Source organism: Oncorhynchus keta, chromosome 3, assembly GCF_023373465.1.
Source record: "Oncorhynchus keta strain PuntledgeMale-10-30-2019 chromosome 3, Oket_V2, whole genome shotgun sequence".
Taxonomy (NCBI): domain Eukaryota; kingdom Metazoa; phylum Chordata; class Actinopteri; order Salmoniformes; family Salmonidae; genus Oncorhynchus; species Oncorhynchus keta.
The window spans coordinates 10,035,498-10,053,002 of record NC_068423.1 but is presented as its reverse complement, the minus strand read 5'-3'; the positions used below and the strand labels follow the sequence as shown (position 1 = coordinate 10,053,002).

General features: G+C 44.6%; 1 protein-coding gene and 1 long non-coding RNA gene across 2 annotated transcripts; one reads left to right on the top strand and one right to left on the bottom strand.

Moving 5' to 3' along the window:
* Positions 1-385: 385 nt before the first annotated feature.
* On the bottom strand, positions 386-3,600 carry prr35 (proline rich 35). The gene is made up of 2 exons (XM_035753616.2): positions 1,935-3,600; positions 386-1,789 (listed from the first exon to the last, which is right to left on the bottom strand). Exons 1-2 carry the CDS (start codon positions 3,323-3,325, stop codon positions 940-942), a joined length of 2,241 nt encoding a protein of 746 aa, XP_035609509.1. The 5' UTR covers positions 3,326-3,600; the 3' UTR covers positions 386-939.
* A 4,364-nt stretch (positions 3,601-7,964) lies between these two features.
* On the top strand, positions 7,965-16,493 carry LOC118369130 (uncharacterized). The gene is made up of 3 exons (XR_004822508.2): positions 7,965-8,111; positions 15,952-16,050; positions 16,206-16,493. It is a non-coding gene; the product is annotated as an uncharacterized LOC118369130 (long non-coding RNA).
* Positions 16,494-17,505: the final 1,012 nt, after the last annotated feature.

Below are 17,505 nucleotides of genomic sequence, written 5' to 3'. Positions count from 1 at the left end.
AATAGAAAGAGGAGTGGGAGGCCCCGGTGCACAACTGAGCAAGAGGACAAGTACATTAGATTTACACTAGTTTGAGAAACAGACACATCACAAGTCCTCAACTGGCAGCTTCATTAAAACACCAGTCTCAACAGTGAAGTTGCGACTCCGGGATGTTGGCCTTCTAGGCAGAGTCCAGTGTCACCCCCCACACACACTTCTAAAACCAAGTTGCGCCCCTGCAATCACTCATTCACTCTAAAGGCTCAGCCCAAAACTCTACAACTTCTACGACAATATTTCTTTGTTTATTCAAATAAATGAAAGTGCATTTGATATAGGCATGTACAGTAGACATGTACAGTGCGATGGTATAATCAGACACATAAGACAATCAAACAAGACATAATATAAAACATAACATTTACTTCTTAATTCATTTTGATTACATCAATCAAATAAATTACAATATGTACAAATCAGTTCAAAGGACTGTCTCTCAACTTGGGACAGAATTGTAAGAGAATTCATACCTTAGATATTAAAACAATTTTTTAATGTGTTCTGCAGTCACTCTTTTAAGTGCAAATACATTTTTTGTCGCATAACAAGTCTTTCATTTCAAACATCGCTACTGCCCATTGGAATAGTTTTTCCAAATAATCCTGTATCAACGATCACCATTTTAATAGGGAGAACTGATTGAGGGTACTAGTCTTATGTTAAATGTCACTTCTTTTCAGCCACTTCTTCATTCGCCCCTTTTTTTGAAGGTACGATGCTTGTCGTCTTTATGGGGAGATGGGGGTGATGTTGTAAAGTACATTAGTGGTGTAAGCGCTTGCCTGGACACTGAGAGTCTGGGAGTGCATGAACAAAATAAAATAGTGCTACTGTGTAGTCTTAAGGAGGGCGTTCAGGTGTGTGGCAAGCTGGGAAATTGAGTTTCTCAGGAGAGGTTTAGGAGTCTATTGTGGTCAAGGGGCTTGGCGGACATTGTGGTTCCCGTAGTTGCTGGATGGACGGGGGCCTCTTGGTGTTTTTGGTGGAGAAGGTGGGGAAGTCATTGAAGACCGTGAGGGGCCGTCCATCAGGGCAAAGCAGCACGCTGGAGTCAGCCTCACACTTGGTGGTCCTGCCTGGCCAGAGACCCTCCGCCTGGCTGGGCCTCAACCCCAACCCTCCTGAGGATAGGACCTCCGTCTTCACCCCCACCTGACTCATCTTGATCAGCACGTCCAAAGACTGCTTGCGACTCTCCAATGAAGCCTTCATCGCTTCCTTCCTCCTCTCGTTCTCCTTTTCCTCCTCGTCCCTCTCCTTGGTCTCCTCGTCTTCCTCCTCAGTGTCCATGGTAATATCATCTTTAAGTGAGGCTCCCTCGAGGCCCTGGTCGCCAGTGGCAACCACATTGGTCACTCCAGGGTGTTCCTTCTTGACCGAGAGGTCCAGGGGTCCTTCGCTCTGGCGAGCTGTCCTCTCCAGTGCATGGTGAATGTGGGAGAGCTCGCTGCGGATCTTGTTCAGGTGTTCCCATAGGTGTCCCTGAGCAGGGAGGTCTTCTTTCTCCAAGTGGGCGATCTTGCGTTCAGCCTCCTGGTACTCCTGTAAAGCCTTGGAGAGATCGCTGAGGAGGGCAGCAGCTGATGTTGGTTCTGAAGATGCCTCCCCTGTCCCTTGGCCAGTGGTAGAGTCCCGGCTGCTGGGTCTTCTACAACGCGGCAGAGAGGGCGAATCACTGACTGGGCTTGCGGGGGGATCTGTGTACCACTGCTCTGCTGGCTGGGCTTCAGACTGAGCATTCGTAAAACTATGGAGAGACCAAAGAAGAATTTTAGAAATCTGAGATTTCAGAGAAGAAAATATAGAAAAAGTTATGAAAATACAAAAAATAAATAGTAAAATATTAAAAAGCAAAAAAATATATTAAAATAGTAGGATCTGTAGGATCTTACCTGCTGTGGAGGAGATTTTCTGTTGGTTTGGTTTTGTGAATGTTCTTGAGGAGGTCCAGGGTGAACCCAAGGGCTGGCCGCTTCTCCACAGGGGACTTGTGGGTCCCCAAGGTGGCCCCTGTCCTCTTGAGGCCCCAGCTTGGCTTCCCCTCCTTGGCTGCAGCCTCAAACTTGTCCCCTGTCCTGTAGGAAGGGTCTGGTGACTCTCTCTGGGGGGATACCCAGGCGGCAGGGGAGGTGGTAGGGGTACCTGGCCTCAGAGCAGGCACCTTCCACAAGTTGATTTTGGGCTGGTAACTGGAGTTGGGCTCCAGGCCATTCACGGAGGTCTTAAGCCCCTTGCTGATGTCACTCTGAGCAGAGGCTGCTCCGAAGGCATGCTCACAGAGGAAGGGGTAGTAGAAGTGGGGTGGCAGGAGGCTCCGGTCGGCGGGGTGGTGTGCACCGGACGCCGGTTGCATGAGCTGAGCGGCCGACGCCAGGAAGGGGAGCTGGGCTAGCTGCGCATGAGTTGGGGTATTAACATTGGTGGTAGGCGTGGGGATTGCGTTCATTGAGTTCACATAGGAGAAGAGGCTGGGGCTCAGGGGGTAGCCCACCCCGAGGACAGACAGGTTGAGTCCCGTGGGATCCTGGTAGTCCACTAGGCCAGGTGGAAGAGGGTAGCAAGGGATGGAGCTGCCCACTCTAGGCTGGGCACCCTCGGATTTGGCCTTGGTTTGGCTGGTGGCCAGCAGACGCCACTGCTCCGACAGCAGCCCGGGGGCAGTCAGGCACGTCTTGGACAACTTGTAGTGCTTCAGCTGGGCTTCCACCTCCACAGTACGTGCCCGCAGAAGTTGGTCCTCCAAAGAGAACATATCGGCCATCAGCAGCTCAGGTTCAGGCCCTTTACTTGCTCTCTTGGTCGTCCCTTCTGAAGAATTCCTGTTATTGGAGCTCTCTCTGGTCATCCCATTGACTTCAGCCCCTTCTCCCTGTCCCCTCTCCTCCTCTCCTGCCGGACTCTGTCCATTGTCTCTGTCCTCCTCCACTGCACGCCGCTGCCGGGGCCTCTCCTCGGTCCCTGTGGAGGGCTCGGGCTCCTCTTTCCCAGCCGCGGCCCGGAGGCAGTGTGCCTGCTGAAGGGGCCGGATCTGGTCTGGGTGCAGCAGGTTGCCCTTCTTATAGGGCCAGTCGGACTCAATGAGCAGGGACAGGGAGTTCTTGCACAGGCTGTACTTCATGTGGTTGTAGAGGTGAGACTTCTCCATGCAGGTGAAGGGGCACTGGAAGCACTTATAGTTGTATGGTTTGCCCCATGGCCGTGGGATGTAGTGGGGCTTCTTGGGCTTGCGCTCCTTGTGCTTGCACACGGAGGTCACCTTGCACGCGTGACCCTCCTTGGACATGGTGCTGAATGATTCTGTGCTCACAATGCAGGTTATTCTGAGGAGAAGGTATGTGAATGTCTTGGAGAGATGGGGGTGTAGGGACACAGTCTCTCGTTCCTTCTCAGGCTAGATGTTTTGCATTTCTTTATTTGTTGAGAAGTATTCCTCAAGCTGGGATCCAGGTGGGCAGGAGCTGTGGAACACAAGATACATATTTTGGGGAATTATAACCTAAAAAGTCTAATTAATACATTTAATACATTTTTTCCAAAAGAAGTCAATCAACATTTTTAATAAAGTCCCAGAAAGAAACAGCAGAATTGAGTTAGATTGTCAGAATTACACTGCAGAGCATATGGTGAGTATATTAATATTATAATATTTGTTTTAGCTCGTTTTCTCCCCTATTGTCTCATCGCTGTAACTCCCGTACGGACTCGGGAGAGGCAAAGGTAGAGAGCCGTGCGTCCTCCGTAACACAACCCAACCAAGACGCACTGCTTCTTGACACAATGCCCACTTAACCAGGGCATTGGGTTAAGTGGGCATTCCTTAACCAATGTGTCAGAGGAAACACTGTGCTCCTGGTGACAGTGTCAGCATGCACTGCGCCTGGCCCACCACAGGAGTCGCTAGTGCACGATGGGACAAGGACATACCTGCCGGCCAAGCCCTCCCCTAACTCGGACAACGCTGGGCCAATTGTGCACCGCACCATGGGTCTCCCAGTTGTGGCCGGCTGCAACAGAGCCTGGACTTGAACTCAGAATCTCTAGTGGCAAAGGGATGTAGTGCCTTAGACCAATGCGCCACTCAGGAGGCCTGAGTATATTCATCTAAATGGCATATATTATTATTATTATTATCTTCATGCATTTCTCTGAGTCTGTCTGTATCTGTGTGCTAAGAGTATGTGAATGTACATAGGGGGCCATGTATCAGCATGCGCATATGTGTATCTATGGGAGTGTTTCATACGTTGTCTACCTGAGCTGCTGAGCTGAGTTGCCACTAACCTAACTGCAGGGTGGCCCACGCTGCTCTCTTCTCACTGTACCTGCCGCTACTCATTATTTCCAGTGCAGCACCAGGCACTAGCAGGGCCCAGGGCCCAGGGCTGGGGGGCAAACAGGCACCTGTGCAGGGGGCTTTACTCACAGCCATGGCCTGGCTACATGGGCTCTGGGCCCCTGGAGGCCGGCCAGGGGTGCAGCGGGCCAGGGTGAGGATTGTAGACGGCGGGCGTTGGGGGGAGGGGGTGCCCTGGTTCTTAATGAGAGCCTGGCGTCACGCCCATAGGGCATCGTTAGTGCCAGGGCTGGGATTTGGGTCAGGGCGCATCGCACCAAGTTCAACTGCTCTCCTCTCGCCCGCTTCTGTCTTTCTCTTCTACTTCTGTGCTTTTGGAGTTGGGGTGGTGTTCTCAACGTTTAATATACCCTTTCACGGGACATCTCGCATATCTATTACAACTGGAATTTACTGGAAAATTACATGGTAACAAATATAACGTTTTGGGACTTGAAAACATTGAATACAATTGGTACTGAAAACATTGAATACAATTGGTACTGAAAACATTGAATACAATTGGTACTGAAAACATTGAATACAATTGGTACTGAAAACATTGAATACAATTGGTACTATTTGATGCTGGTGCTACTTTTTTCAATGAATCCCAAAGACACAGAGAGGTGGTTATTAGGTAATGAAATGTTTTTGCTATATTTTTAAAATAAATATCAGGTAAATAATGGACCATAAAATAAAGTGTTCCCTGTGTGTATTTTGGTGGATATTTTAAGTGAATGAGTGAACTATTTACTAATGTGTGTGTAATGTAATCAGTCATTATCAGGATTTTTAAAAATGTTTTTTAAATGTATAAACCAGTGGACTAAATTCGGCACATTACAATATTTTTAAAGATGAATTAAGTTTCCTTTAGTGAAATTATACACTCCAGTGGGGCAGCAGGTAGCCTAGTGGTTAGAGCGTTGGGTCAGTAATCGAAAGGTTGCTGGTTTGGATCCCCGAGCTGACAAGGTAAAAATCTGTCGTTCTGCCCCTGAACAAGGCAGTTAACCCACTGTTCCCCGGTAGGCTGTCAATAAGAATTAGTTCTTAACTGTTTGGTTAAATTTATTATAAAATAAAAATGACTGACTTTCCTATCAACTCCTTTCGCTCTCTATTTCAGAATTTTTGTTGGATATTTAAGTAATGACAAAACATCTGACCTATAATATAATTACGGTAGCTCACAATCCCCAAAGGTAAACAAAACAATTGAACCATGCAGACTAAATGTCAAATTAGTTTTCAGGTTTTACACACTTCACCTACCCTATTATCTGATGCGGCAGATTCAAATGCCATCATTGTATGCACCATTCAGTCTCACAATTAGTTTTTATACATAAATACAAGAGAATATCAGTATTCTGTCTAATTATCTCAACAGAGCACCACTTTCTTCCATATTTCAATATAACAATCACTTTAGTTTAATGAACCTTTTCAATAATGCCCTTAAACCAATTACAAACACTCCCCTACAATTTATTGTAATTTTTTTTGAGGGGGGGACAGGGACCTAAAGTCAACGGGATGGGGAGAAAGAAACGTAATTGTTCTCCACTGTAAGCCAAGCCGCTGGGTTAGCCCTGTGGGTAGAGAGAGTGAGAGAGAGCGTCGCTCTTCAGATTAAAAGACCCTTCTGTGAGGCTTTTATTTTGTATTTTTCCTGAGGCCGTTCACGGATGAAAGCCTGTGTGATGTTTCGGGGTCCGGGCTGAGGTAAAATCAACTTTACAGACCCGCTTTTTTTCCTTTTAATTACTTGAATCATTCTTCTTGCTTCTCCCCTGAGATCCCTGGTGGTGAAGACTTGTTTAAGAACACTATAAACTTTTACTAAACCATCGCTTCGCACATCACACCTTGTGAGGACAGATCGACAGAAACTGACCTTGACTTCACTGCAATATCTGTAATACGAGAGGGATGACAAAAATTCCCTTTTTTTTGTCAGGTCCTGCCCCAATTGGCCCCTCAGACACTAGCCCGTTTGCATCGGCCCATGTGATTGGCTCACTTGTCTACCCCTGAGGCTCTGACCTGGCCTCTGAGATCATAATGGAGCCTAACAGCTGCTATTAGGAACTAATCAATACAAATAATTTTTCCTTTAGATTTTTTCACTGCTGAACACTGTTAGTGGCCGCCATGCCCTCTACCCCCTCTGACTCTGTGGGCCTCTGCCCCCCACCTTTCCCTTATCCAGGCCCTCCGGTCTTGTTTTAAGCTTTTAGGGGCTTGTGATCAGACAGGCCTAATCGCTTCAGCTTCAACATCTATTGTTTCAATTAAGAAGGCTCGCCTCACTAAAAGCATTGACAAGTTCATGCAATAACAACCAAAACCGATAATGTTGGATGGGATGGGGGAAGGGGGGCAAATGTGTCAAATGGCACCAATATGAGGTGTTGATCTGTCGGCTACTCACAGAGAGGAAAGAATGGCATTTTATAGAGTGTGGAATCATCCTTTCTATTTACTCTCTCTATATTATAGTTATATACAGAGAGTATAACAGTTTTGTATTTTATTTCAAATCGAGCCTAAATGTGACTTTACCTAAGATGGTGGCTTGCAGTGAAAACTGAGCGATGATCCAATGTCTTCTGTCAACTTGAACTAAGGAGAAGGTCCTGAAGGAGCGGATGACAGAAGATATAAGAGTGTTTGACGTCGATTTTTTTGGTACGAATCTTGTGTGTCATATTTATTGAATGAATATAAAAGTGATATAGGCCTATTTAATAAATACGTCAAGTCAAACACCATCGTATTCCTCTCAGCTTTTGGGAGATGCAGAAGGTTTTCCCATGGATGATATTGAGAAACATTCAATATCCAAATGCAGCTGTTGTCATGCATATCAAAGCAAATAACACATTTATTTCTACACTTCTATAAAAAAAATATATCTTTATTTCAGTCCTAAATTAGACTTTGATAGATAGCAGGCCTAAACCCATGTTATCACAGTGTTAGAAATGGTCAGTCTTGCATCCTAACAATTAGCTGGCTTATTCCCTTGTGAAATAGTTCATTCATAATTATGCCTAAAATAAATTGTTAATCTAAGTTCGGAAATAAATGTAAAAAAATCTATATAAAGTAACACTTAGGCCTAAAGTAATGAAGGTCTGTGTATTAAAAAAAGTTCATGAAATAATTCCGTGAGACATTTTCCTCATCTTAAAATGAATAGGCTGTTATTTTGAATGATATAGTAATAGAATATTATAAATATTTGTCATGTCATTTTCACACATTCCATGCATGTCAAATAACAGAACACATTGCGTTGTTTTCCCCATGGACAACGGTGTCTGTGGACCAATTATGACAATTACAAACATTGACACGACTCAACTGCAAAGCCCAATATTCATACAATATTCATAGTCTACTAAATGAAAACCAACTCATACGAATTAAACAACACATTGTATCTGAAATTAGGGAATAAATCTGGTATTCCTACCTGATGTGTGTCCCGGGTGTGTTTATGTCTGTCAATTCTCTGTGTCTATCGGTAGGCTACTAAGCAGACAGCGCATATCCTGCTCAAATGGGAGCGTGAGAGCGAGTGTGTGGGAGATATATATTGACTAGGAGCATTGCCTTGGGGCACTACAATACAGCATCCTCCCTCCTACCCGGTAATGTCACATGTGGTGTCTACCTTGCAGCAAGGATACAGTAAACGGATTTGACAGTATTGGCAAAGGTTGGTACAACGTTTAATTTGAGGTAGACTGTAGGTAGGCTAGTCAGCCGGTGCAAATTGAATACATGTTTTATTTTGTTTGAATTTTTTTACAATTTCTTGTTGGTTTCCAAGTGAGGCCTGGTAATGCTCGGTCTCAAAACTTGTTTGACCGAACTATTTCAGGAGTCTTTTCATTCACACATCATAGCCTATAGGCTTCAATGTTAAAAGTTACCTCCAAGTCGTGAATTATTCGACTATTTGTTAGCACTCTCATATAATAAGAATATTCTTATTTTAAAACAACCAGGTGCCGATGGTAATGATTATGGTTAAACATAGGCCCTATAGTCATGGATAAACACGTTTTCTTTCTGTTCCAACGAGCTTATCATGGACATATTTGAAAGACAAAACCATCATATTGGATGGACGTTGTCAAGTGTAGACATATTTCATTCATAATATAAATGCATATTATACACGAGAGACCGCATTCTGGTTAAGATTTCTAATAGCCTGCAGAAGTTGTGGTTTGGTTTGTTCTTGTTAGTTCAGTCATGCATAACTTTTACCCGGTGGTTTAGCCACACTCCTGCATATTTCAATAGCATGGATTTTGAAAACTATTAGCCTTTATTAACACATAAAAGGCCCGACCACCAAAACACCCCGTAGCCAAAGCATAACCTTATGTTTTAAATGTAGGTTAATATGTTCCCCAACATTTAATATCAGAAATATGATAGGCTAACATCTAAATGTCATTGTTGTTGTTATTTCTATTGTAGTTCAAAGGAAGATTTCATCGTCACGGTACGATGCTGAAATGGATGGAAAGTGACATTCTTTGTCAATGACAATAGATTAAAAGCAAACCTCAAAATCCCAACAATATCAACGAGAAAGGTGAAATGAATGGGGAGCTAAACAACGAGATAAGATGGGAAACAAAGCTGTCAACCTTCGCGTAGGGATATTCTCCACATCTGTCAGTTTGTGTCAAATCGTTCCGCATGAGAGAGATAGGAAAATAGAGAATATTTTCTGCTGCGTTGAGACAAACAGACAATAGGCTACTTGTCAGGATCAACATTTCTTACTTTTCCTCGTTTTTATGATTTTTTGGTCCATTTGGTCTTGTTGATTTTGCTATTCTCTCAGTTATGTGGTTATAGGCTTTTCTCTTTAGAGGTTTTTCCATTTCAGGTAAATTCCATATGAATAAACAATTTGTTAAAATAGCATTAATCATAAAATATAAGATCTTGGCCATAATCTATAGTTAAAATAAGTCTGTTTGTGGTTGTATTTGTCCATGTATGTGTATGCATGCACACGCATGTACATATGCCACTCTGCCTGTGTGTGTATCTACTGAGTTTGACTGTGTGTGTGTATGATTGTGTACTGTGTGTGTTTGCGTAAACAGGGGTATGTCAGGTGGAAGTGCATCTGAGGGTGGTCGGGGGCTCATTCTCCTCCGCTTGGCCTCACACACACGCTGCCTGGCCGGCCGGGCTGCCTGATACACGACTCAGTGCAGCCTCCCAGGGAAGTGATTAGTGCAGTGGCACAGGGGCACTGGATAGGTTACTGACGTGAGCTGTGAGATCACATCCACAGGCAATGACTGATGCGTGCCTTATCTGACAGCTCAGACCTGTCCCTCTCTCTCTCTCTCTCAACCCTTCTATTTCTCTTTCTCCTTTTACCTCTCTCTTCTTTGCCTCCCATCCCAACTCCCTGTTTCCAGCCCTCTCTCTCTCACCCATCCCTTTCTCTCTTTATTTCTCCCTCTCTCTCTCTCTTAGCCTGTGGCTGGCTCAGAGTCAACTCCAGGTTCTCTTCATTTCTCTCCTACAGTATCTGGCTGTGTGGAGGCGTGTGCGGGCCCCTTTGAGAAAATGTCAGTGTCCGTGTGTCTGGGGGAGTCGGGGGCCCTTCACGAGCCATCAGGCCCGCTGTCACACTGCGCTGGGCAAATGGAGACTGACAGGCCACTCCATAGGGCCTAACCATCTGTACCAAATGTGACAGCAGAGGGAAGAGGATGTCTGGCAAATCAGGAGGAACGAGAGGAGAGGGTGAGATAGAGAAGAGGGAGAAAATGAGAGAGGGAGTGAGAGAAAGAGAGAGAAGGAGAGAGAGATCCTTTGCTTCCACTTGGGAGGCAATGTCAGTTTTCCGAAAGAGAGAGAGAAAGAAAGACTTTCTTCCTCCAACAGTGGGGACACTTGGGAGGGGGTGTCAGGTCCCCATGTTGAACTAATGCCAAGTCTATACATTGTCTGGCACTGTAGAGAACTCAATGTATACAGCATCTCCTATCCCCTTAAACCTCTTTATGGCTGAACTCACATCTTTTCTACACTAAAGGGAGCGAGACAGGGGCTATCCGTTTCCACTATCTTATGTGTGCAGTTGTATCTTGAATTCTTGGATCTAGTCCCATGGTTCTATTGCCTAATATCTTCATCTTTCACTGCAATATTTTATAATTGTATAGGTTCCGTGTTTAGTGTACAGCTGAAACACGCTTTTTTTAGTGTGTCTTCCCAAACAGCCATCGTAGTGTTTGGCTTAGGCTTTTGGCTCACGTCTGGAGTTGAGATTGCTCCAGAGCTGTAAAGATATGTACCAATGAGAAGTAGACATGAGTTGAGAGAGTTGTGCTGGTGTAGTGAGTGTCCTTATGGAGAGGCATCTGGGGAGGCTGACAGGAGCACTCTATTAAGACTTAGAGAAAGGAACCTGGGGGCAGCTACAACACCGCTGCTGGGGAGATCCAGCTGTGCAGCCCCTGCCGAACACACGCACGCACACGGGCATGCAAGCGCGCACATTCATGACATAGAAGCACACACACACACACACACACACACACAGGCTCTCCATATACACACAAGATGGATTGTGGATGGAAAGATGGGTGGAGGATGGGTAATAGTTGCTGCACTAACGGATGACCTACCTCTTGCCCAGGTGAGTGTTCAGTCCTCAAGCCTTTTTCCCTTTTCCAGTGCCTGGGTTTAGGGCCTGAGGTGGAATAGCTAACAGCTCCTTTCTTAGCCCTGCGCTGCCAGGCACATTAAGTAAACTCATATCGCTCTCAGCCACAATCAATTATTGAACAGCCCGTCCCTCTTCCTTCCCGTTGTTTTCAAAGGAGATCAACTCCTAACATCCATCCCCTGCTCTACCAACACACAGCCACCAAATGCCTTTGGTGTCTTTCTTTGTTACTCCGGTATATAATTTAATGTTAATATTCGTTTTAACAGAAAATCAGTAGCTAACAAAGGCTTGAAATAGTTTCATTCGAGTTAATTATGTGGTAATACATAATGGTTGTATGTATCATAACATATCACGATCCAGTGTCTAAAAGTAGGTTGTGCAAGTTGCTTTAGTTGTGTACAGCACACCATAAATGTGTTACCCAGTCGAAAACATAGTTGCCGTTTACACTAAAATACCACTCACATTGTTTGCTTCCTTGCACGGCTCTTAAATCCATAACAGGTCAACATTATTCTTGCCAAAAGATTGGATAGATTTTGTAGTATAAACACATTAAAAACAGTGTAAAGACTCGTAGAACATCTCCTATGTACAGTGCCTTGCGAAAGTATTCGGCCCCCTTGAACTTTGCGACCTTTTGCCACATTTCAGGCTTCAAACATAAAGATATAAAACTGTATTTTTTTGTGAAGAATCAACAACAAGTGGGACACAATCATGAAGTGGAACGACATTTATTGGATATTTCAAACTTTTTTAACAAATCAAAAACTGAAAAATTGGGCGTGCAAAATTATAAGCCCCTTTACTTTCAGTGCAGCAAACTCTCTCCAGAAGTTCAGTGAAGATCTCTGAATGATCCAATGTTGACCTAAATGACTAATGATGATAAATACAATCCACCTGTGTGTAATCAAGTCTCTGTATAAATGCACCTGCACTGTGATAGTCTCAGAGGTCCATTAAAAGCGCAGAGAGCATCATGAAGAACAAGGAAACACCAGACAGGTCCGAGATACTGTTGTGAAGAAGTTTACAGCTGGATTTGGATACAAAAAGATTTCCCAAGCTTTAAACATCCCATGGAGCACTGTGCAAGCGATAATATTGAAATGGAAGGAGTATCAGACCACTGCAAATCTACCAAGACCTGGCCGTCCCTCTAAACTTTCAGCTCATACAAGGAGAAGACTGATCAGAGATGCAGCCAAGAGGCCCATGATCACTCTGGATGAACTGCAGAGATCTACAGCTGAGGTGGGAGACTCTGTCCATAGGACAACAATCAGTCGTATATTGCACAAATCTGGCCTTTATGGAAGAGTGGCAAGAAGAAAGCCATTTCTTAAAGATATCCATAAAAAGTGTTGTTTAAAGTTTGCCACAAGCCACCTGGGAGACACACCAAACATGTGGAAGAAGGTGCTCTGGTCAGATGAAACCAAAATTGAACTTTTTGGCAACAATGCAAAACGTTATGTTTGGCGTAAAAGCAACACCCTGAACACACCATCCCCACTGTCAAACATGGTGGTGGCAGCATCATGGTTTGGGCCTGCTTTTCTTCAGCAGGGACAGGGAAGATGGTTAAAATTGATGGGAAGATGGATGGAGCCAAATACAGGACCATTCTGGAAGAAAACCTGATGGAGTCTGCAAAAGACCTGGGACGGAGATTTGTCTTCCAACAAGACAATGATCCAAAACAAAGCAAAATCTACAATGGAATGGTTCAAAAATAAACATATCCAGGTGTTAGAATGGCCAAGTCAAAGTCTAGACCTGAATCCAATCGAGAATCTGTGGAAAGAACTGAAAACTGCTGTGCACAAATGCTCTCCATCCAATCTCACTGAGCTCGAGCTGTTTTGCAAGGAGCAATGGGAAGAAATGTCAGTCTCTCGATGTGCAAAACTGATAGACATACCCCAAGCGACTTACAGCTGTAATCGCAGCAAAAGGTGGCGCTACAAAGTATTAACTTAAAGGGGCTGAATAATTTTGCACGCCCAATTTTTCAGTTATTGATTTGTTAAAAAAGTTTGAAATATCCAACAAATGTCGTTCCACTTCATGATTGTATCCCACTTGTTGTTGATTCTTCACAAAAAAATACAGTTTTATATCTTTATGTTTGAAGCCTGAAATGTGGCAAAAGGTCGCAAAGTTCAAGGGGGCTGAATACTTTCGCAAGGCACTGTATATTCGCTATACCTTGGAATGCTCAGGGGAAGCATGGGGAAACTCTTCCCAGTCATTTTGCTGCTGACAGATCCATCTGAGCCTACCGTTGAGTTCAGTCGGTAGTGACAGTGACATCCTGTCTTTCTTAAAGGTGAAAGGCCCATAGAGGGCAACCTGGACTCAGGGGTAGTAAATGTAAATCTGACCCTCCAATTAGTATGTTGCGTTTCGTATGGTATGTATTTATTTGTGGATGTCCACCATCCATTCCATATGATATGATATGTCCATATGATAAGGAAGTGGATGGCTGCAAACTTTCTACTTTTAAACTCGGAGAAAACAGATGCTTGTTCTAAGTCCCGAGAAACAAAGAGATCTTCTGTTGAATCTGACAATTAATCTTAATGGTTGTACAGTCGTCTCAAATAAAACTGTGAAGGACCTCGGCGTTACTTTGGACCCTGATGATGACGAACATATCAAGACTGTTTCAAGGAGAGCTTTTTTCAATCTAAGTAACATTGCAAAAATCAGAAACTTTCTGTCCAAAAATGATGCAGAAAAATGTATCCATGCTTTTGTTACTTCTAGGTTAGACTACTGCAATGCTCTACTTTCCAGCTACCCGGATAAAGCACTAAATAAAATTCAGTTAGTGCTAAATACAGCTGCTAGAATCCTGACTAGAACCCAAAAATGTGATCATATTACTCCAGTGCTAGCCTCCCTACACTGGCTTCCCGTCAAGGCAAGGGCTGATTTCAAGGTTTTACTGCTAACCTGCAAAGCATTACATGGGCTTGCTCCTACCTATCTCTCTGATTTGGTCCTGCCGTACATACCTACACGTACGCTACGGTCACAAGACGCAGGCCTCCTAATTGTCCCTAGAATTTCTAAGCAAACAGCTAGAGAAAGGGCTTTCCCCTATAGAGCTCAATTTTTATGGAATGGTCTGCCTACCCATGTGAGAGACGCAAACTCGGTCTCAACCTTTAAGTCTTTACTGAAGACTCATCTCTTCAGTGGGTCATATGATTGAGTGTAGTCTGGCCCAGGAGTGTGAAGGTGAACGGAAAGGTTCTGGAGCAACGAACCGCCCTTGATGTCTCTGCCTGGCCGGTTCCCCTCTTTCCACTGGGATTCTCTGCCTCTAACCCTATTACACTGGCTTACTGGTGCTCTTTCATGCCATCCCTAGGAGGGGTGTGTCACTTGAGTGGGTTGAGTCACTGATGTGATCATCCTGTCTGGGTTGGCGCCCCCCTAGGGTTTTGCCGTGGAGCTGATCTTTGTGGGCTATACTCGGCCTTGTCTCAGGATGGTAAGTTGGTGGTTGAAGATATCCCTCTCGTGGTGTGGGGGCTGTGCTTTGGCAAAGTGGGTGGGGTTATATCCTTCCTGTTTGGCCCTGTCCAGGGGTATCATCGGATGGGGCCACAGTGTCTCCTGACCCTACCTGTCTCAGCCTCCAGTATTTATGCTGCAGTAGTTTATGTGTCGGGGTGCTAGGGTCAGTTTGTTATATCTGGAGTACTTCTCCTGTCTTATCCGGTGTCCTGTGTGAATTTAAGTATGCTCTCTCTAATTCTCTCTTTCTCTCCTTCTTTCTCTCTCTCGGAGGACCTGAGCCCTAGGACCATGCCTCAGGCCTACCTGACATGATGACTCCTTGCTGTCCCAAGTCCACCTGGCTGTGCTGCTGCTCCAGTTTCAACTGTTCTGCCTGTTATTATTTGACCATGCTGGTCTTTTATGTTATAATGTTATAATCTCCACCTGGCACAGCCAGAAGAGGACTGGCCACCACTCATAGCCTGGTTCCTCTCTAGGATTCTTCCTAGGTTTTGGCCTTTCTAGGGAGTTTTTCCTAGCCACCTTGCTTCTACACCGGCATTGCTTGCTGTTTGGGGTTTTAGGCTGGGTTTCTGTACAGCACTTTGAGATATCAGATGATGTACGAAGGGCTATATAAATACATTTGATTTGATATGTTACAAATGACAATTTCAATGATATGTTATGAATTGCAATTTGTACAATATGTTACGAATTTGCAAAACGTATGATATTTGTTGTGGCCAATGTTAGCTAGGTAGCTAACATTATCTAGGCTAGGGGTTAAGGTTAGGGGAAGGGTTAGCTTGTTGCAAAGTAGTTAAAAAGTAGTTGCTAAGTATCTAAAAAGCTGAAGTTGTCCTTGATGAGATTTGAACATACAACCTTTGGGTTGCTAGACGTTCGCCTTATACGCCTACCCATCCACCCTGACCAACTACCCTACTTTTGTTTTTGCCTTAAGTGACCTTCTGTCTTATGTAACCATACCAAACGTAACATATCATACTAATTTGAGTGTCCCCAATTTAAGTTTACAATGCTACGTCTCGTCTATGAGACCAGGCTGTAGTGGGAGTGAAGGAAGCAAACAGCCCTGGGAGCATGAAGCAGGAGGATTGAGACATTTTCAGTTTTCCACTCAAATGCCCTCACACAATTATACCAGGGAGGAAAGATGAGTGATGGACACGGTCCAAACTTCAAAAAAAAAATCTGCCTCTGAAGTGAGCTTGGTTTACCTCTGAAAAGGGCAAATGTCAAAGTGCAGTCATGACTGACTTTATGACTGGTTTCTTTTTCTCTCCAGATATTGATGCCCTTCTATTCCTCCTGAGTCAATACAAAATACCTTTAACAAGATAAACACAGTTTACATGACCCTCCATTGGAATAGGTGAAGATAGAGGTAACTATCATTCTGTTTTTGATTTAGATGTCAGTCAACCATGGTATAACAGACAAAGTTAACTGTTAGTATTACTCCGAGTGACATTGATATATCTGCCATTGTCCAGAGACACAGAGACATGGACTTGACTCTCACTGCTCCTGTGTTGTCAGACCGTGATGGGAAGCAGCTGGTGCGTCGTCTCTTGGTTCAGCTCATCGTGTCAGTCTGCACCCACGGTTACCAGCTGCCCCCCATCCACACCCCGAGGAGGCGGGGTCTCGGTTGTCGTGGCACCTGTGGGGGTGTCACCTGATGGGAGAAAAGGAAGTGGAAATGAAGGGAAGCAGCAGATCCTGTCATGGAGCATCAAAGCACCTGTCAGTCAAATCACTGACCTGCAGGGTGTGTGTGTGTTTATTGTGAGTGTTTGTGTGTGCCCATAAAGTCACTGACCTACAGGATGCGTGTGTGTGCTTGAATGTGTGTGTGCATGCCCATCATTGCAGGGTAGGTGAATACATTACATTAACAGCTTGATCCCAGAGAGTTTGTGAGTCCGTAAACACAATGACCTGGAGGGTGTGTGTGTGCAGTGTGTGTATCTAAATGCACTGATCTGTATACTGCATGCCTGTGTGTTAGTTTCTGATTTGGCTATGAATGTCATTGAGTTTCTTCTCAACAGCATCCCTTGAAAAAGGCCCAGCAGCCGAAACACTAGCCGTGAGTTGATATTGAATTCAAAGGTAAATGTTTTTACCTGTGCATCCTATCCTCCTTTGCTACTTCCAAAATGAAACATACTGGCAATGCACTCATTAAATATCACTAGGTTGTACATATTGAATTCCCAGACCACAGGCACATTATATGTAAGATAATCTCGGACACCCAACTAAAGTCTTGCGTAATTGCATCAGATGCTCGATTAAGTTCTGGGGGGGAGATGTGTTAGAAAATATACTAACGCGACACGCTAAGTCTTCACCCCTCTAAACGGAAACTCAACGAGTTTCAGGCAAGTCTAAGGGCCAAAAGTCCCCTCCCTTTCCAACATTCTAAATATGCGAGCACCTGCAAAATCGTGATTTGTTCAAATGATCTGTGACGAGAAATCTGTTTACCAGAACAAAGTTCCTCATTAGTCGTCGCATCCCACAGTCTGTCGAAAGATGCTACTACCATTTATGTTATGTGCATCTGTCCACGAGAAATGATATCTGTGACCGTATTACACTAGTCTACCTCACATACAGTTGTAATGCTCACCAAATATCTGGTTGCCTTTGGGGGATACAGCACCACCAACATGTCCATGACCATGCCCTTCTACCCTTAGCACCAGAGCTCAGTGCGATGCCACCTCTTGCCCTCACACCCTTTGGGAATAAGAAGCCTGGATGGTGTCAGTGTATGTCCCAGCTGCAACCTCTGCCCCAGCCCCCCGGCGAACCCCCTGTTCCTGGGTGT

What these genes read in the sequence shown, in the direction of transcription:
- prr35 (XM_035753616.2), bottom strand. Translation starts at nt 3,325, where the DNA reads ATGTCCAAGGAGGGTCACGCGTGCAAGGTGACCTCCGTGTGCAAGCAC. An exon ending in GAAAATCTCCTCCACAGCAG is followed by an intron (nt 1,790 to 1,934) that starts GTAAGATCCTAC and finishes GTCTCTCCATAG; the next exon opens with TTTTACGAATGCTCAGTCTG.